The following is a 20,895-nucleotide window of genomic DNA, read 5'->3' on the forward strand; positions in this document are numbered from 1 at the left end:
AAGGCAGCTGAGCAAGGTTTGGCCTCCTGTGACAGGAATGTGCCTCTGTTCCCAGGACGATTACATGGAAGCCTTGGCGAGGCTCCACCTCACCGTGACAAGGGCCTACAAAGTGAACACTGACATCAACTTTGAGGTGTTTATTCATAAAGTGGACGGTCTGTCAGATGACCACAAAATTGAAACCCAAAGAGATATTCACCAGAGGGCAAATGATGACCTTGCAGATGCTGGATTAGAAAAAATTCACCTCAGGTGAGAACAGAAATTTCTCAGGGATCACAATAATTGACAGAAAAAAGCAAGCGTGGAATCCAAAGTCACCTTGAATGGTTTGGTGTGGGCAGTAATTCACCTGTTGACCCTATTTTGTGTCGTACGCATTAGGACAGTATTTGGGAAAAGCAAACTTTGCATGTGTTAATTCTAATTTTTGGCGATTTTTTTGGCTTTTGTTTTAATATTTATTTTTGGGAGAAAGAGCATGTGTGCATGTGCACGCATGCAGAGGAGGGGTAAAGAGAGAGGGAGAGAGAGAATCCTAAGCAGGCTCTATGCTCTCAGCACAGAGCAAGCCTGAGGCGGGGCTCAAACTCACAGACTGTGAGATCATGACCTAAGTCAAAATTAAGAGTCAGAGGCTTAACCAACTGAGCCACTTAGGTGCCCCTTTGTTTTTGCTTTTAAAATTTATATATTTATATATGTATTTATTTTAATTTATTTTTGAGAGGCAGAGAGAAAGCACAAGCGAGGGAGGAGCATAGAAAGAGAGAGACACAGAATCTGAAGCAGGTCAAAGTCTCAGAGTGGTCAGCACAGAGCCCGACGCGGGGCTTGAACCCACAAACTGTGGGATTATGACCTGAGCTGAAGTTGAACACCTAACCGGCTGAGCCACCCAGGCGCCTCCCCTTTGTTTTTGTTTTTTAAACAAATACTCAAAGCTAATGTTTTTCCGGAGTGTGAGAAACATTAGATAAAACTCAAGAACATAATCCAGCAAGTTAATCAATGCCGAAGGTTACAGTGTGTGATGAATATAATAGTATCTATACACAGAAGTAATAGAGAACTCTGAAAACACTTCAAATAGAAGAAGTACAGAGTAAATCATCTTTCTATCAGTTATTTTTTAAGATTTCATTTTTAAGGGGCGCCTGGGTGGCTCAGTTGGTTAAGCGTCCGACTTTGGCTCAGGTCATGATCTCACGGTTCGTGGGTTCAAGCCCTGCATCAGGCTGGTCTATGCTGACAGCTCAGAGCCTGGAGCCTGTTTCGGATTCTGTCTCCCTCTCTCTGCTCCTCCCCCACTCGTGCTCTGCCTCTGTCTCAAAAAATGAATAAACTACAAAAAAAATTTTTTTTAAAATTTCATTTTTAAGTAATTTCTACACCCAATGTAGAGCTCGAACTTAAAACCCCAAGATCAAGAGTCACATGGTCCACCAGCTAGCCAGTCAGGCTCCTCTATCAATTTTTTATGGGGAAGTATATGTATACATCATTCAGTTTGCAAATTGGAAAATGGAAAAAATTAGATGCTTCAGTACCAATAATGTAGCCATTCCTAACCTAACGGGTGTATGTAAAGATGATCTGGTGTATATTCTTTTGGAGAATTAAGGAAACTCATATGGGCACATACTACTGCATTTTAAAGCTTTCCAGTCCAGCCAGTCAGTAGACTAGAATGGGCATAATTCTTGCTTTTTCGGGAGTTGGGGAGGAATGATTTGTTAAGACATGTTCACCCATTTACTGAGGTCATGTTGATTTCTAAAGGGGGCTACCATGTCCATGTACGGACTATAGATACAGAGCGCTGGGTACTGGTGCCATGACATAGCCTAGGCAATCTTTTCCCCAGTCAAAAGGAAAACGTGATGAAATAATTTCTCTTTCAGCTTCTATTTGACAAGCATATATGATCACTCAATATTTGAAGCTTTCAGCAAAGTGGTTCAGAAACTGATTCCACAACTCCCCACCCTGGAGAATTTGCTAAACATCTTTATCTCAGTAAGTACATAATAACATCCTGGTAGAATCATTTGCAGAATTTTAGACTAACATTGCAAGAGTGAAAATGGTTTTACTTTTGCTTGCTCTCACAGCATTGCACGGTCACTGAAGTATAACTTCGGAAGATTGCTCCTACATAACTGTTTTATGTTCTTTAAAATTTAACTCCCCAAATGATTCCTGTACTTCACTGATATAATTAGAGTGTTTATTCAAGTTGTAGGCAATCATTCAATGTTGATAGAGCTCTACCAGATGTAGGGAACATTAAGGGTGGTTTTGGCAATAAGATATGTACTATTGCTGCACCTGGGTGGCCCAGTGGGTTAAGCTTCCGACTTTGACTCAGGTCATGGTCTCACGGTTCCTGAGTTCGAGACCCACATCGGGCTCTCAGGATCCTCTGTCCCCTTCTCTCTGCACCCCCTCCCCCATGAGCACTCTCTCTCACAAAAATAAATAAACATTAAAAAGAAAAGGTATTTGCTCTTGAGTATTTGTGTTTAACACCATGGATGATGTGCTGGCTGAATGAGTCCTATAAACCAGCAGCCCCAGGCAAGCTTTGCTGTTCAGTTCAGTCTGACTTGCTGGTTGTATGCATATTTATTCTGTCAATGTACAGTGGTAAGTTTGTTTAGCTTTTTAAAATTTATTTCAAACTTTACAGTCATTTAAATTCATGTTTTTATGTGGCTTTTCTTAACTGCAGGTATATCTCTAAGAGCCAGGACACACTTCCCAGTTTGTTTACCTAAAGTAAATAATTGATGAAAAATAAAAATTTTCCATTTCTTTTGTTTAAAAATTTTTTAATGTTTATTTATTTTTGAGAGAGAGAGAGAGAGAGAGAGTGTGTGAGTCGGGGAGGGGCAAAGAGAGATGGGGACACAGAATCTGAAGCAGGCTCCAGGCTCCAAGCTGTCGGCACAGCCTGATGCAGGGCTTGAACTCACAAATGGTGAGATTGCGACCTGAGCTGAAGTCAGGTTCTTAACTGACTGAGCCACCCAGGAGCCCCAAGAATTTTCCATTTCTAATGCAAATCCATTATAAAGGTTTATGTGGGGTTTTAAAAATTTTTATTAAAAAATTTTTTTTTGTTTTTTTGATGTTTTTCTTTAAAAAAATTTTTTTTACTGTTATTTATTTTTGAGAGAGAGAGAGAGACAGAGCACAAGCAGGGGAGGGCAAAGACAGAGGGAGACACAGAATCCAAAGGAGGCTCCAGGCTCTGAGCTGTCATTACAGAGCCCGATGTGGGGCTTGAACCCATGAACGGTGAGATCATGACCTGAATTGAAGTTGGACGCTCAACCACCTGAGCCACCCAGGCGTCCCTGATGTTTTTATTTATTTTTGAAACAGAGAGAGCACAAGCTGAGCAGGGGCAAAGAGAGGGGACAGGAACCAAGGCAGGCTCCACACTGACAGCAGATAGACTGGTGCAGGGCTCAAACGCATGAGCTGTGAAATCATGACCTGAGTCGAAGTCAGATGCTTACCCTGTTAAGCCACCCAGATGCCCCAATGTGAGGTTTAAGTTGTAATAAAAGAGAAGAAAATTTTAGTAAATTATTTTTTGCTCATTTATATTTTACACTGAGGATGGCATGTAATTTTTTTATGTAACAATGACATGTTCTGAAATCAGCTGTCCCTTTAAGATAGCATCTTCTTTTTGTTTCAGAATTCTGGAATTGAAAAGGCATTTCTCTTTGATGTGGTCAGTAAAATTTATATTGCAACTGATAGTACCCCAGTGGATATGCAAACCTATGAACTCTGCTGTGATATGATCGATGTGGTTATCGACATTTCTTGTATTTATGGGTAAGTAAAATATTCTTTCTTTTTATTATCCTTTTTTTTATTAAAAAAATTTAATGTTTATTTTTGAGAGAGAGACAGAGACAGAGTATGAGCAGGAAGGGTCAGAGAGACAGTAAGACATAGAATCCGAAGCAGGCTCCAGGCTCTGAACTGTCAGCACAGAGCCCAGTGCAGGGCTAAAACCCAGGAACCACGAGATCATGACCTGAGCCGAAGTCAGACGCTTAACTGACTGAGCCACCCAGGCTCCCCATTATTATCCTTCTTTTTAATGTTTATTTTTATTTTTGAGAGAGAGGTGGGGGAGGGGCAGAGAGAGATGGAGACAGAGGGTCTGAAGCTGGCTGTGTGCTAACAGCAGAGAGCCTGATGCCGGGCTCAAACTGATGAACTTGTGAGATCATGACCTGAGCTGAAGTTGGATGCTTAACTCCCTGAGCCACCTAGGTACCCCTTGGTAGGTAAAATGTTCTTAAAGGCTATAATCAAGCCATACTTAAGATTAGAAAATGAAACCTTTCACAACCTTTGTAACATTTACATTTACTTATTTTATTTTTAATACTTGTGTTTTAAATGACGGAGATCTATAAATATACCATTTAGCATGCAGTAATAATAAATTATTGGGTAAATGCCCTGGCATTCTGCTAATAAACATATTATATTATATCATTAATTCCCTGCTATTCCATGAGGTGGCAATTACCATCCCCATTTCACAGATGGGGAAACTGAGGTTCAGAGTGGTTAAGTTTCTAACCCCTGCTCACACTGTCAATAAAAGAAGTCAAGTCTAACTGATTCCAGGTTCTTCTACTCAGCTATCATATTATCATAATGTCATACACACTTGGGAGCGACTAATAGGATCCTAGCACTCAAACTACATATCTCTTATTAACAACATTTCTATTACCTTTTTCACTCTAGGAAATAACTTCTGGATTCTCTTTAACACACTTTGTCTTCTTTTATGAGCAGCAGAGAATTCTAAAACTAAGCAAACATTACCTGTTTATTATTATGGTCTTAGATTTTTAGAAAACAGAACTTGCTGTACATTTAAAATAATATAAAATAACGAGGAGTGGGGAAAATTGATTTTGGTACCAGACATAGAAACATTTCTACATGATTTTAAATTTCCTGAATGGGTGTTGTATAGAGTGAATGGATAGGAACTAGTTTCTCTGTAAGATACCAAGTTGTTGCCGTTGATTTATATTGTATCGTACATGCTTATCCGATCATTGATGAAGTAAAGCTCTCATTCATCTTCCTTTTTTACTCACTAGCTGTGACCTGCCTCACAGCATCCTTCTTCAGCCTCTGTGAGGGTCTCAGTCTTCCATTTCTCTTTTCCACTATGAAAATCCTTTACCCCCTCAGTTCAGATTCTCTGTTATACACACATGCATGCATGGTCCCTTCCATTATGAAACAGGGAAAGTGATACTTACAAGATTGTAGTGAGGATGAAATATCATTAGGCTTCACCTGGTAGACCCTGGATAAATGTAGTTGTCATTATTGTTATCATTATTAATTATTATACATTGCCATCTGGCTTTAGGAACAGACCTTATTTCCCAAGTTTACTGCCTTTTTAGTATTATTATTAGACACTGCGATCTGGCTTCAGAAGTAGACCTTGTTTCCCAAGATTACTGCTCCACAGCATTCTATTGTTTTTCAGCTACAAGTGGATGACCTTGAAATAGTCATAGAAACTGAATATACCCTGATTACAGTCTAGATTGCTGTGGTAATCAAATACAATAAACACAATTAATCTGGCACATATCTAATGGTATGCATAATCATTATTGTGCCATATGGTAATTGGGTGTAAGTGGTAAGCTGTTCATGTAAATGATGTTAATCAGAGTTCCTTTTACCCAGCTAAAACAAACATGAAGAGGGCGGAATCGGGAGGAGTCAGATTGTTTTTCTGAGGTGGAGTGCAGTGTTCTGAAAACTCATCAGGTTCAGTAAGAACCAGTCTGGGTCACAAATCGGGCGCGGGCTCTGGAGTTTGCTCAGTGTTTGTTGGAGCCATGACGAGCCCAGTTAGCTGGCAGCAGCCTAGGAAGCCGACCCGCTGCCCGTTCCCAGCAGGGCGAGAGGCAGGTGACCTGGTGCCTCACTCAGTCTGCTCAGGAATCTGCTGACCTTCTCTTCACCAGATACACACGCAAACACACACACGCACACTTTACGCTTTACAAAACGTCGTATCTTCCTGTGTTTTCATTGCTTTGTAGCTGGAAACTTGAGTGGTAGGATACAGTTATTGTAGTTGTAATGCTCACCAATTTTTACTTGTCTTTTTTGGGTCTTTTTTGTTTTTCCAATTTGTTTAATGTTTACTTTTTTATGATTATGAATGTAATCTATGCTCATATAGAAAATATGTAAAACATAAGGAATCAAATTAAAATAGTCTGTAACCTCATCATCTAGAGACTGTCACTGTTAACATTTTAATATATTTTATTCTTATTCTCTGTGTAATTTTTAGGATAATGTGTTCACTTTGTATATATTATTTTATATGTATCCTGCTTTGTTCATTTAACATTATCACCTAAGAATTTTCTTGTGTTATTAAGTGCTGTTAGTAAACAGTGTTTAGTGTCTGTTTACTATTATATTTACTTGGAAGTTTTAAATGCAGTTTTCTTTGTTGGGTGAAAAAAGACCAATGTTTCAGTTTATTATTCTCAGAACATTACTTATTAGTAAGAGAAATGCAGTGTAGAAACACAGCAGCTAAAAATAGTACAGAGGAAGTTAAGATTTCTGATAAAGTGTCTTTAACATCTCAGATCCAACACTTTTTCTTTCATGTTTTAGTAGATTACAGTGAGTTGAATCCTGTTTTAAAAAACTACCTTCTACAATTTACTTTTAAGTAGCCATGTATGTATGTGCCAGTTTCAAATACTTCAAAACTAAAAGCTTGCATTTCCTTTGAAATACTCTATAATTCAAGCGTCTCACTTAATCTGGTTTGGCACCCTACCTCCTTGTGATATTTATGAGCTTAAGAGCATTAACTCTGAAATTACATTAGTTTAAGGTCCTGACTCCACCCCCATTGTCAGCTTTGACCAAATTATCCAGTTTCCCCTCAATACCTAGCTTAGGGGATTCTTCGGCCAGACAACAGATAATTCATGGTAAAAGCTAAGAGTGGTGCCTGTCACATAATAAAAGCTGGCTCTTATTATGCAAGGGGATCAGGTTTAACACCAGCTGAGTTATTATGTTGTATTAATAAGGTCTAGCACAATTTTAATAAGTCATTTCTGGTCAATTATTCACCAATTTGAGAAGCAAAAATACATACACACATAGTTGCAGATAGGGGAAAAGGTGCAGGGAAGTGCTCCTTTGCCAATGAGGAAAGAATACATAACTCTGATTACATCAGTCCTCAGAGCCTTCTGAGCTTCCAGTTTTGATCATTCAAGGCAATAATAGTAATAATATATTACTATAATATACTAGTAATAACATACTAGTAATAATAGCAATAACAGTTAACATTCATTGTGCCTTTTACATGTTGCCAGCACCGTGCTCAGTGTTATGTATCTATTATTTCATTGCATTGGGAGACTTTGAGGTAATTACTGTTAGGATACAGATAAGGAAATTGAGGCTCAAAGAAGCTACTCACATTGCCCCAGTTCACATAAGTGAACTAGGATTCAAACCCAAGTCATCTGTGTCTGCAGGACACACCTTTTCTTAAAGAGACCACTATATTTATTTAACATTTTATTTTGAAAAAATTTCATACCTACAAAAATGCACAAAGATAGTCCAATGAACTCCTACATACCCTTCCCTGGGATTGACCTTTTTTTTTTTTTTTTTTTTTTTTACCAATTTCCCATATTGGTCTTTCTTTTCCTGCGACAGTTGATTTGTTTTTGCTGAATCATTTGAGGGTGAATTGCAGACATCATGATTCTTTGTTCCTAGATACTTGAATGTCTCTTACAGGACCACCATTTATCAAATTAAGCATATTTAGCATGGCCACATTAATGCATTATTTCATGTATTGTCCATATTCAAATCTTACCAGCGGACCCAAATCTATCTTTTGTTGCACTTCTTTCCTGTGGTCCAGGATCTAGGCCAGTCTTGGCTGTCATGTCCCCTTAGGCTTCAGTAATTTGGAACAGTCATTCAGCCCTTCTTGGTCTTTCCTCAAACCATGCTTCTGACAGCCTGGTTGGTCTGTCAGAAGAAAACAAGAACCCCTGTGGGCTACGGAGGGGAGAAGAGCTAACCTTCATCCCTCACCTGTGTTCCTCAGGTGCCTGGAGGGTTGTCCGCCTACCCCAAACAGCCACTCATTGTGTCAGCAGGAAGGGACTGCCATACACTGTGTACATTCTTGCGATTGTGTGTTTCTGAGACTTTTGCTGTAAGGCACTGTGGTTGTAAACGACTTTCCATTATGATTATCATTCTGTGTGTTAAATCTGGACTCTGTTGCTGGGTTATAATTTGTAGTTTTTTCTCAATAGTCAAATATGTTCTGGTTTCTGTCCCCATTCAGTCTCAAAGAAGATGGAGCAGGAACCCCCTATGACAAGGAATCAACAGCCATTATAAAGCTGAATAACACAACAGTTCTTTATTTAAAGGAGGTGACAAAGTTCCTGGCTCTTGTTTGCTTTGTCAGAGAGGAAAGCTTTGAAAGAAAAGGTAATTTTGTGTGTGTGATTTAAATGAAATATTTCACTTCGGACTCCTGTTGCTTCTGCTGCTTGTTGAATGTGGGCGGTTAGCAGCATGCCTCTGGAATCTTCCAGGCTTTCATGGCCAGGCCCCTTGGCTCCTTACCCAGCTCAGGCCAGCTTTGGGATCTGTGAACCAGCCTGCCATCTAGTGACGCAGCTGCAGAAGGGGAGGTGGCACCAGACCGGCCTCCCAGGGACTTTTGCTTTTCTGGGAGTGAAGCTGGCTTAGTCCTTGTTGCCAGGCTGTAAAGTCCCTTCGCAGGGAGGGCCTCAGTGTCCCTCGGGGTGGGCTGGGGCCTCACTCCTGGCCCACTCCACTGCACGGTGTGAGGGACCGTGGGACCGCTTGAGATCCCTGTGTTGGTTTACACAGGGGGGACTTGTACAACATTAAAGCTAGACAGTACTTAACTTCTGTTCAGCCTTTGTACATTCTTTAAAAATTTTGTTTTTAATGTCTGTTTATTTTTAAGAGAGAGAGGGAGACACAGAATCTGAAGAAGGCTCCAGGCTCTAAGTTGTCAGCATACAGCCTAATATTTTCATCTATAGCTATGTCTCTATCTGTATGGACTGATATGATAAATACTGCTTCATAACCTTTTTAAAATTTTTTTATGGTTTTATTTATTTCTGAGAGAGAGAGAGAGAGAGACAGTGTCAACAGGGGAGGGTCAGAGAGAGAGGGAGACACAGGATCTGAAGCAAGCTCTAGGCTCTGAGCTAGCTGTCAGCACAGAGCCTGACACGGGGCTCGAACCCATAAACCCGTGAGATTGTGACCTGAGCTGAAGTCGGACATTTAACCGACTGAGCCACCCAGGTGCCCCTACTTCAAAACCTCTAGTGCATTTATCACAGACATCTTTCTAATCACTAAATCTTTTTTTTTTTTGCCACATCATTTTAATGATTATGTTAGCTTCTTTTATTGTTCAAAATCTGTATTGTTTCTGGATTTTAATGTTGTAAGTAATCTCTGATGACCATTTTTGCATTAAATATTTGTATACATCTTGGTTATCTCCTCAGGAAAAACTTCAGCAATTGAATTAGTTAGATCAAAGGGTAGGGTAGACAAGTTCTTGTGGCTTTTTTTTTTAATGTTTTATTTATTTTTGAGAAAGAGAGAGAGAGCGCTCCTGAGCAGGGAAGGGGCAGAGAGAGAGGGACACACAGAATCCGAAAGAGCCTCCAGGCTCTGATCTGTCAGCACAGAGCCCGATGTGGGTCTCAAACTCGTGAATCTCAAGATCATCACCTGAGCTAGAGTCGGACACTTAACCAACTGAGCCACCTGGGTGCCCTATGTTCTGGGAGTTTCTTACATATATTGCCAAAATGTCCTTCTGAAAGATTTTATGGATTTATACTACTAAGATAATATAAGTGTATCCATTTTGCTGTATTCCTCTCAATATTGGGTATTAGCATTAAAAAATTTGATTATTAGGGTGCCTGCATGACTTAGTCAGTGGACTCTTGGTTTTGGCTCAGATTGTGATCCCAGGGTCGTGGGATTGAGCCCCATGTCAGGCTCTGTGCCCGGCATGGAGCCTGCTTGTGATTTTCTCTCTCTCTCTCTCTCTCTCTCTCTCTCTTTCTGGCTTTCCCCCCACACTCCTGCTCTTTCTCTATAAGAAAAAAACTCTTTGTGATGATTAAAAACTTAGTATCATTTCAAGTTACATTTCCTTGCTTCTTGGTGAAGCTATAGATTTTTCCTTTATTTACTGACTGTTATTGACCTTGCCTTTTGTGTCCTTGGCTTTCAAAACTTTTAATAAAGTAGTGTTAATCTTTTACTCCTTATTTTCAACCTGCTAAAAGTAAGAGCAGATTATATATAATAGATTCATGGAATTTTCTATTTTCTATGGTCCTGGACAGGACCATACCTTGTTTCATTCTATCAATTATAGATGATTTTACCAGACCAAGGAACTAATAATGACTTCCTCTCAAAGTCATACTACCAGTGTATGGCAGTCAGAGCTAAGATTCCTGGGCTTGTCCCTACATAGAATCAGTTGTGTTAATTAATTTATTTATTTTAAGAGAGAGAAAGAGAGAGAGAAAATGGGGAGGGGCAGAGAGTGGGAGAGAGAATTTCAAGAAGGCCCTGTGTTGTCAGCGGGGAGCTGATGATTCAGGGCTCAGACCCATGAACCGTGAGATCACGACCTGAGCCGAAGACAAGAGTTGAAGCTTAATCAACTGAGCCACTCAGGGCCTCTGTGTGTATTTTGTTTTAAACCATTATACGTATATTTCCTTGGTTAAAGATATTTCCAGAATTTATATTTGGTGATTAATACTTCATGTTGATTTCAGAAGTTAAATTAAAAAAATTAATGCGCCTGGGTGGCTCAGTCGGTTAAGTGTCTGACTTTGGCTCAGGTCATGATCTCACAGTTTGTGAGTTCGAGCCCCACATTGGGTTCTGTGCTGATAGCTCAGAGCCTGGAGCCTGCTTTGGATTCTCTGTCCCCCTCTCTCTGCCCCTACCCCACTCTCGCTCTGTCTCTCTCTCTTTCTCTCCTTCAAAAATAAATAAACATTAAAAATGTTTTATTTTAAATTTTTTAAGGTTTATTTATTTTTTATTCTTTCTTAAATGTTTATTTGCTTTTGAGAGAGAGACAGAGAAAGAGTTTGAGTGGGGGAGGGACAGAGTGAGAGGGAGACTCAGGCTCCAAGCTCTGAGCTGTTAGCAGAGAGCCCGACGTGGGGCTCGAACTCTCAGACCATGAGATTATGACCTGAGCCAAAGTCAGACACTTAACTGACTGAGTTACCCAGGAGCCCCCCAAAAAAGTTTTTTTAAAGAAAAGTAGGAAATTACCATTGATAATACTATTAATGAAACTGTAGACCTTATTCAGATTGTACCATTTTTCCAAAAATACCCTTTTTCTGTTTTAGGATCCCAAATTGATTTAGTTGTTATTCCTCTAAGTCTCCTCCAATCTGTGACAGTTCTTCATCTTTCATGGCGTTGACACTTTTGAAGAGTATTAATCAATTATTTTGTAGAATGTTCCTCCAATTGTGTTTGTCTGTTGTTTCCACACAGTTGGAACAGGATTATGCACTTTGGCAAGAATGTGTCCTTTTCAGTGCATCATATCAAGCAGTTCATGATGTTGATAAGTTTTATTACTGTCGATGCTGACCTTGATTTAGTTAAGAAAATGTCTGCCAGGTTTTTCCACTGGAAAGTTCCTGTCTTTCCATTTGTAGTTGATAAATACTTTACAACTATGTAAAATTTGTTCCTCCTCACACTTTTGCCCACTAATTTTAACATCCATATATGGTTATGAAAGTAAATTTAAGCAGGAATTTATCATGTGGATTTTTTTTTAATGTTTATGTATTTATTTTGAGAGAGAGAGAGCACGAGCAGGGGAGGGGCAGAGAGGAAGGAAGAGAGAGAATACACGCTGAGCTCACAATCAATAATGAGATTATGACCTGAGCCTAAATCAAGAGTTGACGCTCAAGGGACTGAGCTGCCCAGGTGCCCTGGGAATTTTTACTTTTAAAACTTCAGATGCAGCAAGAGACTGTTACATTTTAAAATTGCAAAGATAAGAATTAAGATTTGTCAGGAACTAGCAATAGAATATTTCTTTTTTGTTTAAATGCTTATTTATTTTGAGAGAGAGTGCAAGTGGGGGAGGAACAGAGAGAGAGGGAGAGAGAATCCCAAGCAGCTCCACGCTGTCTGCACAGAGCCTGACTCTGGGCTCAATCTCATAAACTGTGAGATAATGACCTGAGCCAAGATCAAGAGTCAGATGCTTAACCAACTGACTAGAATATTTCTGCAAGTTGAATTCTCACTGAGCCAGTTTTTTTTTAGCTAAGTTTTCTTCCAGAGGTTGGTTGCATATGTAGTAAAACCTCAGATTGCGAGTAACTTGTTCTACAAGTGTTTTGCAAGATGAGCAAACATTTCTAAGTAATCTTTAACTTGATAAATGAGCTATGTCTTGCAATATAAGTAGTGTGTGTGATGCCGAACCTCACATGATCACAACTGAGGCAATGGTTCTTGAAATTTGCTTTGATATACACATGCTTTGAATTACAAGCATGTTTGTGGAACGAATTATGCTCACAAACCAAGGTTTTATTGTATAGGCAAAGAATTTTGAGGTTGTTCTCGCATCTTGTATCCAAATTCCCACTAAATGAAATCATTTATTTGTTTCTTGTTTGTTTTTTATTTTTGAAGTTATTTTAAGTAGGCTCCACACCCAGTGTGCGGCTTGAATTTATGACCCTGAGATCGAGAATTAGATACTCTACTGACTGAGCCAGCCAGTTGCCCCTATTTTCTTTTAATTACATGCTTTATTTGAAAGATGGTCCCAAAAAACAAAAATGAGGAAGTGGGGAAATGAGATGGGAAAGTGGAAAAGCCACCCACAGCGGTATCAATGAGCAGCTTTATGTGCACTCCCAGTAGGAGAATCTCTGAGAAGCTGTGTGGAACAAATTCAGATCATCCCAGTTGAGTATGGAAGACTGCAACATTTATCCACTTTCCCCCATGCCCCTCAGTCCCTTAAACGTTCACTCTTATATCCCTAGTACCTGTCTCTGTGCAGTTGAGGAAGTTCTGTGGTACTAAAGAAAGCCTCAGGCAGAAAAGAGATACTTATTTTAAGATTTTATTTTTAAGTGATGTCTACACCCAGTGTGGGTTTCAAACTCACAGTCTTTGCATGCTCTACCGACTGAGCTAGCCAGGCACCCCTGGACTTATTTATTATTTCTTATCTGGTAATTGTCTTGTCTTGAGGGAGATCACTTGGAGGTTTTATTGCACTGTGGTCACTAACACTGCAGAAGCACCAGAGGGCGCCTCCGAGAGGGTTTCCTGTTCCTGGAAGCTGAGACGGGGTTTGCTCCGGTGCACTTGCAGTTACATGACTCTTCGGAAGAATTTCACTCCTTGGCTGGAATCCCAATTCTTTTATTTTGATTGGGGCTTTGGAAGTATCACCTGAGTGGGTGGAAATAACTGTTGGGCTAGTTATTTTAATAAAGTTAAAGATCGTGAGTAGAACCAACTGCCTTATCCTAATTGGTATAAACATTGCTCTCAACACTTTTACAAATTAGTGATAATGAAGAAAGAATGCAGTCAAGACTTTGAATTTTCTTTATTCTGCTCTCGTACCAATAATTTCAGAAAACACAAAAAGATTCTCCCTTCCTCGTTTTGCATTTAAAATTTACTTAGTATTGAAAAAACTCTAGTGTCATTGATTGTTGAACTTGTAAGCTTAGAATTGACCAGAGGTGACTGTTACCACTCTAAACTCGGGACTTTGCTTTCCCCAGGACTTATGATAATGGCTTAAAGATAATAGATATTCAGTAAATATCAATTGATTGAATTATTGGTCCTAAATCTTTGAGATCTCAGTCACACTTCAACTCAGGGTCTGCCTCCACTCAGAGTCAATTTAATAATCCCCTGTGGGGAAATACAGTAAATATTTCATGAAAGACATATCTTAATTGTAAGAAATCTTGAATTCTGACACGTCAGAAAAATGTGCCCTTTAGTTGATTCTTCTTATGTAGATCATAAGCACCTTTGAAAATATGGAAAATTGTGGTCTATCCTCTGGAACCTTTTCTTTTCTTTTTTATTTTTTAAGAGAGAGAGAGACAGAGCATGAGTAGGGGAGAGGGTCAGAGGGAAAGAGGGAGAGAATCCCAAGCAGGCTTTGCCTTCAGCACGGAGCTAGACTCGAGACTTGATCTCACCACCCAGGATCATGACCTGAGCCGAAATCAAGTGTCAGTCACTCAACTGACTGAGCCACCCAGATGCCCCATTCTCCGGAAACTTTCCTTAGGAAAACATGTCCATTTGCAAAACCTTGCCTGCAATTCCTGAAGCCCCGCTGCAGAGCTCCTAGGGAAGTCTGTGAACCTTCTGTTACGGCTGCTCTTCTGCCTCCCCTAGTTGCTTGTCCTGGCCACAGCAGACATGAAAAGAGGACATTATTTCTACATCACTTTTAAAACTTATTTTCTTCTCTTTTCTTTTTATTTCAAGTAGGCTTCATGCCCAGCGCGGAGCCCAATGCTGGGCTTGAACTCAAGACCTTGAGATCATGACCTGAGCTGAAATCAAGAGTCAGATGCTTAACCAGCTGAGCCACCCAGGTTCCCCATATGACATTTCTAAATATTTTTGTTTTCTTCTCCAGGGCTTATTGACTATAATTTTCATTGCTTCCGGAAAGCCATCCATGAAGTTTTTGAGGTGAGAATGAAGATGGTGAAATCGCGAAAAGTTCAGAATCGGCTGCAGAAGAAAAAAGGAGCCACCCCCAATGGGACCCCTAATGTGCTGCTGTAGTGAGGTTGCAGGAGAATCTTTTGAAGCCAGGACCTTTCAGTGAGGCTGCTGAGCTGTGTTGCACTAAAGGAAAAGGAAAAAGGAGATTGGGACACATGATATACTTGTTGTAAGAAAAAAAAAATCCTGCAACTCTCTTGATCTTCTCTTTTTTAAATAAAGTGAGCACTTTGAAGCCAAAACTTGTATTTTAACAATGAAGTAAAATCTACTGTAATTTCGTTACACAAATGTAAACTTTTATGGTCTGTGGTCAGAAACTCCTGTGTGAGGACTGCCAGGAACTGTATATATTTTGCTCTTTTTCATGTTTTTTTTTTCTTTGAACTTTGATAAGACAACTTTTCTAAGCTTTTTTCTGTACTTGGTGTCAAGGACATGCATACTGTAGTGTAGTTCAGATCTCTATGGCAATCAGAAATCAAAAAGCAATGCACTGGCAATGACTTTTTTTTTTCTTTTACAAATTTGGGAATCTTTGCTAACAGTTGTCGAGAAAAATAATTTTTCAGTGGAGCTGGAACAGACTGGGGTAGCAAGCTCCAGGAGCAATAAGAACTGTGTCCTGTTTATAACCGGTATAAACGGGAGTTTTGTAGAATACTCTTCCCACCAAGCTTACCTAAAACTTTCTGTAGCTGGGGCAGTACTTCCTGACTCAACAGTTTTTATAAAGCTCTTTACCTCAACACACATCTCTATGATCATTTTATACAGAGAGGTGATTCCCTTTTGCAGCATTACTGTTCTTTAGAACCTTCGGGACCAGATTTCCAAAATGGTGCCAATCACTGGAGATTGGCTAAAGTAACAACAGAGGCCACGTGGTTTCCCAAATGTAGGTGATCGGTAGCTACAGATTTAAAAATATATATACCATTCTGCGTGTTTGGCCCCTGAGAAATGGGCCTGTCATTGTACAACATTTAAAATGTGGACTGAACTAGAGCCCAGCTTGCTAGCAGCACACTCGGCACAGCTGAAAAGCCATCCTTCAGACCCCTAACAATCAGTGGGAAGAGGACGGCCAGAGGAGGCATTACAGTTAGCTTATGTGTTTGTTTCAGTGAAATTCTTCCACTTATGCTTACTTTAGACTATCAGGACGTTAAGACTCTTACTAATCTCCCCTCACCCCAGACCATTCCAAGTAGGTAATTCTATGTCCATCCCAAGGGTCAGTATCCTAAAGCTACCTGTGGGTATTAGGAAATGATTTTACTTATTTTTAAGCAGAGACTCATAAGGAAATCAAAGCTGGTCCTAGCAAAATATACCAAGTTCCTAAAGTTACTTGCCCTTGAAACCATCCCACTTCCATCTGTGGCTTCCTTCCATCCTCTCTCCTTCACTTCCCAAGTCCTATTCCTTTGAGGTTGCTAACTGCAAATGCAAGACTGATTGTGGTTTAAGATTTGAGTCCTCCCAAGGGTGTGTGCATTTTGAAAGGAAATGTCTAAAAGTCATTAAGGTGCCCAACTCCCTTCCTCATGATTCCTGCTCAGAAACCTGGGTGAGTAGGAACCCAGGATTCCAAAAGAGCCTTTTCCTTAATTTCTAGACCTATATCCTGTTGGATCTTTGGATCTTTGCCAACAGGCTTGGTACATATGGGTTATTCTTATAAATTTAATGCTCTAATATTTTTTACATGAGGTTTCTTTTTGACTAAGCAAATAAAGAATCACTTTTCTAATGTCACTTTATCCTCATGGTAGAGACACTTGCCTATCTGGTAAATCACACATTACTTAGGTATATATATAAATATATGTATTGTAACCAGGAGGCGCGCCCATTTTTAAGCTGGGTATATGATGGGTTTTTGTTAAAATGTGCCTTAAAAGTCTATTACTTCAGGAGCAAATTATTCTTTGGGGGAAAAGCAAAAATAATCCTATGGCATAGGACCCAAGTTCATGATAGTAAGTGCACTCTTTGATTAATCACACACTAATCCATAGATTACTGCCTCAAACCTGTAAGCATGGTAATGACCTCTTAGTTAAAGACAGATGTAGGAGTTATGTATAAGCATTTTTTTCAATTTTTGAAGTCTGTGCTATTGGAATTACAAAATCTCTTTGATTCCTTTCACATTTTATTTTTGATATGGAACTTGGCTTACTGCGATACGTGTGGCCATGTTTAGGTCTCAGATCTAATACTATAAATACAAAGCCCAAATACATGGCTACGGGGACGGCCCTGGAACATTTTTGCTCCTTCTCAAAGGCTGAGAACTTGACCTGCAGGTTTCTAGGGCAATTAGAACTTCTGTGCGGAGGTGAGACTGAATTACCACCTCTGGTTATTTGTAGTGATAAAAATTAGTGTGTATGACCAGGGTAGAGTGTTTTTGAAGGAATATAAGTAAAAAACTGGTTGGCATTCACAGACAGTGTTAACACAATATATTTTGGACCCTTAAATATAAAATGACTAAAACCACAGCAATATTGTTAAATACGGGTTATATGCTAACTCTGTTTGAGACATACTCCAGAAAAATGGCTGAACTGTCTTGATTATTAAAGTATGGTATGCATTTAACTTCTATAGACTGGTTGTAATTTGTAATCAAGCACAGTATTATGTTTTACTTTAAGCAGTACATCATTGATAGTTATTGGTAATCCATTGCTTTCAAGAATGTGAACTGCCAATTTAAAAGCATGTGTCATGCTCATGATTTGGTAAGGCTCTCATTTTATTTCAAGCATATTCATAACTAATCATTCTGGGAGCAGAATATTCTCCTGGTGAAGTGTAAGTATGGTCCTTCCTACTTGTGTGGTTGTATCCCATACATGAGTAACACTGCTTCACTGGCCCTGCTGGGTCCCTTTAGGAAAATGTTCATCCTGATTAACTTTCATTTTAGGGAAATAGGCTAACCTACTCTATTTACACTGGATTTACACTTTTATTATATTTTGAACACCCTTATCCATATTTTTGGTGGGAACATGGCTGTTTGGAATATAGAACTGTTTTTTCAGTAAACTTCAGATATTAATTCTTGCTTTCTGGCTCTAATCCCTAGCCATTTGGAAATTCTTTTCCAAACAGTCCACCTTATCGATTCTGACTTGCTTAGTAGGGTTCCACTCTGTAATGACTTTTACAAATCCCCAAGAGTTCCCAGAAAAGACTAGCTTTAGATGTTATATATGAAATTCTGTTTCTGATTGGAAAACCTGACCTAAAATAATATTTCTCTATGGTTTTTAATCAGTGGTGATGTTCAGTTAGGAGAAAGAAAATTGTTGTCTTGAACAGAATTACTTACTGATCACATATGATGATTGAGTGCACACAATATCTCATACGTGCTTTTATGTAAGTTATCTTCATAAACCCAAGAGGTGGGTACTTTTATCACTGTCTTACAGAAGAGGCAACTGAGGGCAGAGGGATGAAATCACTTGGTCCAGATCATGTATGTAGTAAGACACAGGGGCGGGAGTCTGGCAGGGGAGTCCGCCCTTTCAATTCTGCTCTAAGCAGCCAGATCACATGTCCCTTTAAATGCCCTCCCTTCACAAATCTGAAGACGGCGACTTGAAGTTTAGGATTTACTGCTGCATGGGCTTATGAAGGCTAAGACGCTGGGATATTTAAAAAGAAACACCTTTTCTTACAAGAGAACCAATATGAGCAGCCTTCTAAATGTACTTCAAGAGTATGCCTTCATCTTCCTAATCCATTAAATAACTCTACTGCCGAAAACCGTATTAACAGATAGTGTTTAAATATCAGAAGAGAATTCAAAAAACTTTTCCAGTCTTTGGGCTTCTAAGAAACCAAGGTATAGCAAATTCCAAGAAAATCAAGAGAGAATAAGCCTTTGAGCTTAGCTATATTCAACTTTATACTTCATTTTTAATAGGTGTAACCATATTTACAGAAAAACTGATCTGGATCAAAATACAAAAAGACACTTTTCAACCCTAACCTTTTCTTGAGCTGCAGACCTATGTTTAAAATTGCCGTTATCATACTTTTGCTGGCATCTTCTATAAGAGGACCCTCAAATCTAACGTCCCCAAATTGAACTCGCTTCCTTCTTAGCTCTTCCTTCCTGTTCATCCTTTCAATGACCCGGTTCTTTTAGCTCAGGCTTACATGCTTTTTTTTTCTTTAAAAACTTTTTATGTTTTTTATTTATTTCTGAGAGAGAGAAAGACAGCATGAGCAGGGGAGGGACAGAGAGAGGGAGACACAGAATCTGAAGCAGGCTCCAGGCTCTGAGCTAGCTGTCAGCACAGAGCCCAATGCGGGACTCGAACCCATGAACCGTGAGATCATGCCCTGAGCCGAAGTCAGACTGAGCCACTCAGGTGTCCCAAGCTTTTTTTTTTCTTCATAGTTAAGTTTATTTATTTTGAGAGAGAGACAGCATGAGCAGGGAGGGACAGAAAGAGAATCCCAAGGAGACTGCACTGTCAGCACAGGCTTGAACCTGCAAAACTGAGATCATGACCTGAGCCGAAACTGAGAGTCTGACCCTTAACTGAGTCGCCCAGGTGCCCCTCAGCCTTACAAACTTCAATTCAATCCATTCTCTCCATTTCTTTGGCCACTCTTCTGTTTTAGATTACCATCTCCTCTCTGTGGCTCTTAATATCTCTCCACTTCATCCACCCACCCACTCCATTCTCTACATAAGACGCAGAGTGACCTTTCTAAACCACAATTCTGACCACATCGCTCCCTTGCTTGACACCCCTCATAGCTCTCCATTATACATCTCAGACTCCTCACTACAATTTGCAAGAATCTGCCTCCAGGGTTTTTTGTTTTTTTTTTTAATGTTTACTTATTTTTGAGAGAGAGAGAGAGAGAGAGAGAGCATGAGCAGGGGAGGGTCAGAGAGGGAGACACAGAATCTGAAGCAGGCTCCAGGCTCTGAGCTAGCTGTCAGCACAGAGCCCGATGCAGGGCTCGAACCCACAAGCTGTGAGATCATGACTTGAGCCGAATTCAGAGGCTTATCCAACTGAGCTACCCAGGCGTCCCTACCTGGTTTTTACTTTCTGCTCCAGCCGTGGCTCATCCTCCCTCAACAGAGCTGACCCAGCATGCCCATACAGTGTGTGGTAAATAAGAGGGTCCATGAGTTTTGATTCCTTTCTTTGTCAGTCATTTTTTTTTATTCAACAGTTACTGATAGGACACCTATTATATGCTACATGTCCTTAATAAAATACCTAACTGGTGTATTCCAGAGATGCAAGGATTTTAATAATAGAAAATAAAGCACCTGATAGAGCTGTAGGAGTTGATCCTTTAGGGAATCCATTTTAAACTTTTTGTTGTAAGTCACAATAAATATAATTCACATTGCAAACTATCACATACACTTATAAATATTTCTTTTTAAAAGATTTTATTATATTTTTAAAGGGCTTATTTTTTAATATTTTTAATGCTTAAAGAGAGAGAGCACAAGCAGGGGAGGGGCAGAGAGAGGGAGACACGGAATCTGAAATAGGCTCCAGGCTCTGAGCTGTCCGCAGAGTCTGATGTCAGGCTTGAACTCAGGAACCACAAGATCATGACCTGAGCCAAAGTCAGATATTAACTGACTGAGCCACCCAGGTGTCCCAAGAGTTTATAAGTAATCTCTACATTCAATTGGGACGTCAACTCACAACCTGGAGATCAAGAGTCATACATACTGTTGGGGCACCTGGGTGGCTCAATTGATTAAGCCTCCAACTTTGGCTCAGGTCATGATCTCAACAGTTCGTGAGTTCAAGCCCCATGTCTGGCTCTCTAATGTCAGAGCCCTCTGTCTCCGTCTCTCTGCCCTTACCTCTGCTTGCACTCTCTTTCTCTCAAAGAGAAAACATTAAAAAAAAAAAAAAAAAAAAA

General features: G+C 39.7%; 1 protein-coding gene across 2 annotated transcripts in view; it reads left to right on the plus strand.

Moving 5' to 3' along the window:
* The window catches only part of RRAGD (Ras related GTP binding D), a 41,267-nt gene extending 25,795 nt beyond the window's left edge, over positions 1–15,472 (plus strand). For both annotated transcript variants that reach the window (XM_077750279.1, XM_077750278.1), the window contains 5 exons: positions 56–255; positions 1,908–2,022; positions 3,716–3,858; positions 8,441–8,589; positions 14,864–15,472. In XM_077750279.1, the coding sequence (XP_077606405.1) occupies positions 56–255; positions 1,908–2,022; positions 3,716–3,858; positions 8,441–8,589; positions 14,864–15,015 (759 nt within the window). In that variant the 3' untranslated portion in view covers positions 15,016–15,472. The remainder of the gene's footprint in view (positions 1–55; positions 256–1,907; positions 2,023–3,715; positions 3,859–8,440; positions 8,590–14,863) is intronic.
* The last annotated feature ends 5,423 nt before the right edge of the window (positions 15,473–20,895 follow it).

The sequence above is a fragment of the Crocuta crocuta genome, unplaced genomic scaffold (genome assembly GCF_008692635.1).
Source record: "Crocuta crocuta isolate KB4526 unplaced genomic scaffold, BGI_CrCroc_1.0 scaffold9, whole genome shotgun sequence".
Taxonomy (NCBI): domain Eukaryota; kingdom Metazoa; phylum Chordata; class Mammalia; order Carnivora; family Hyaenidae; genus Crocuta; species Crocuta crocuta.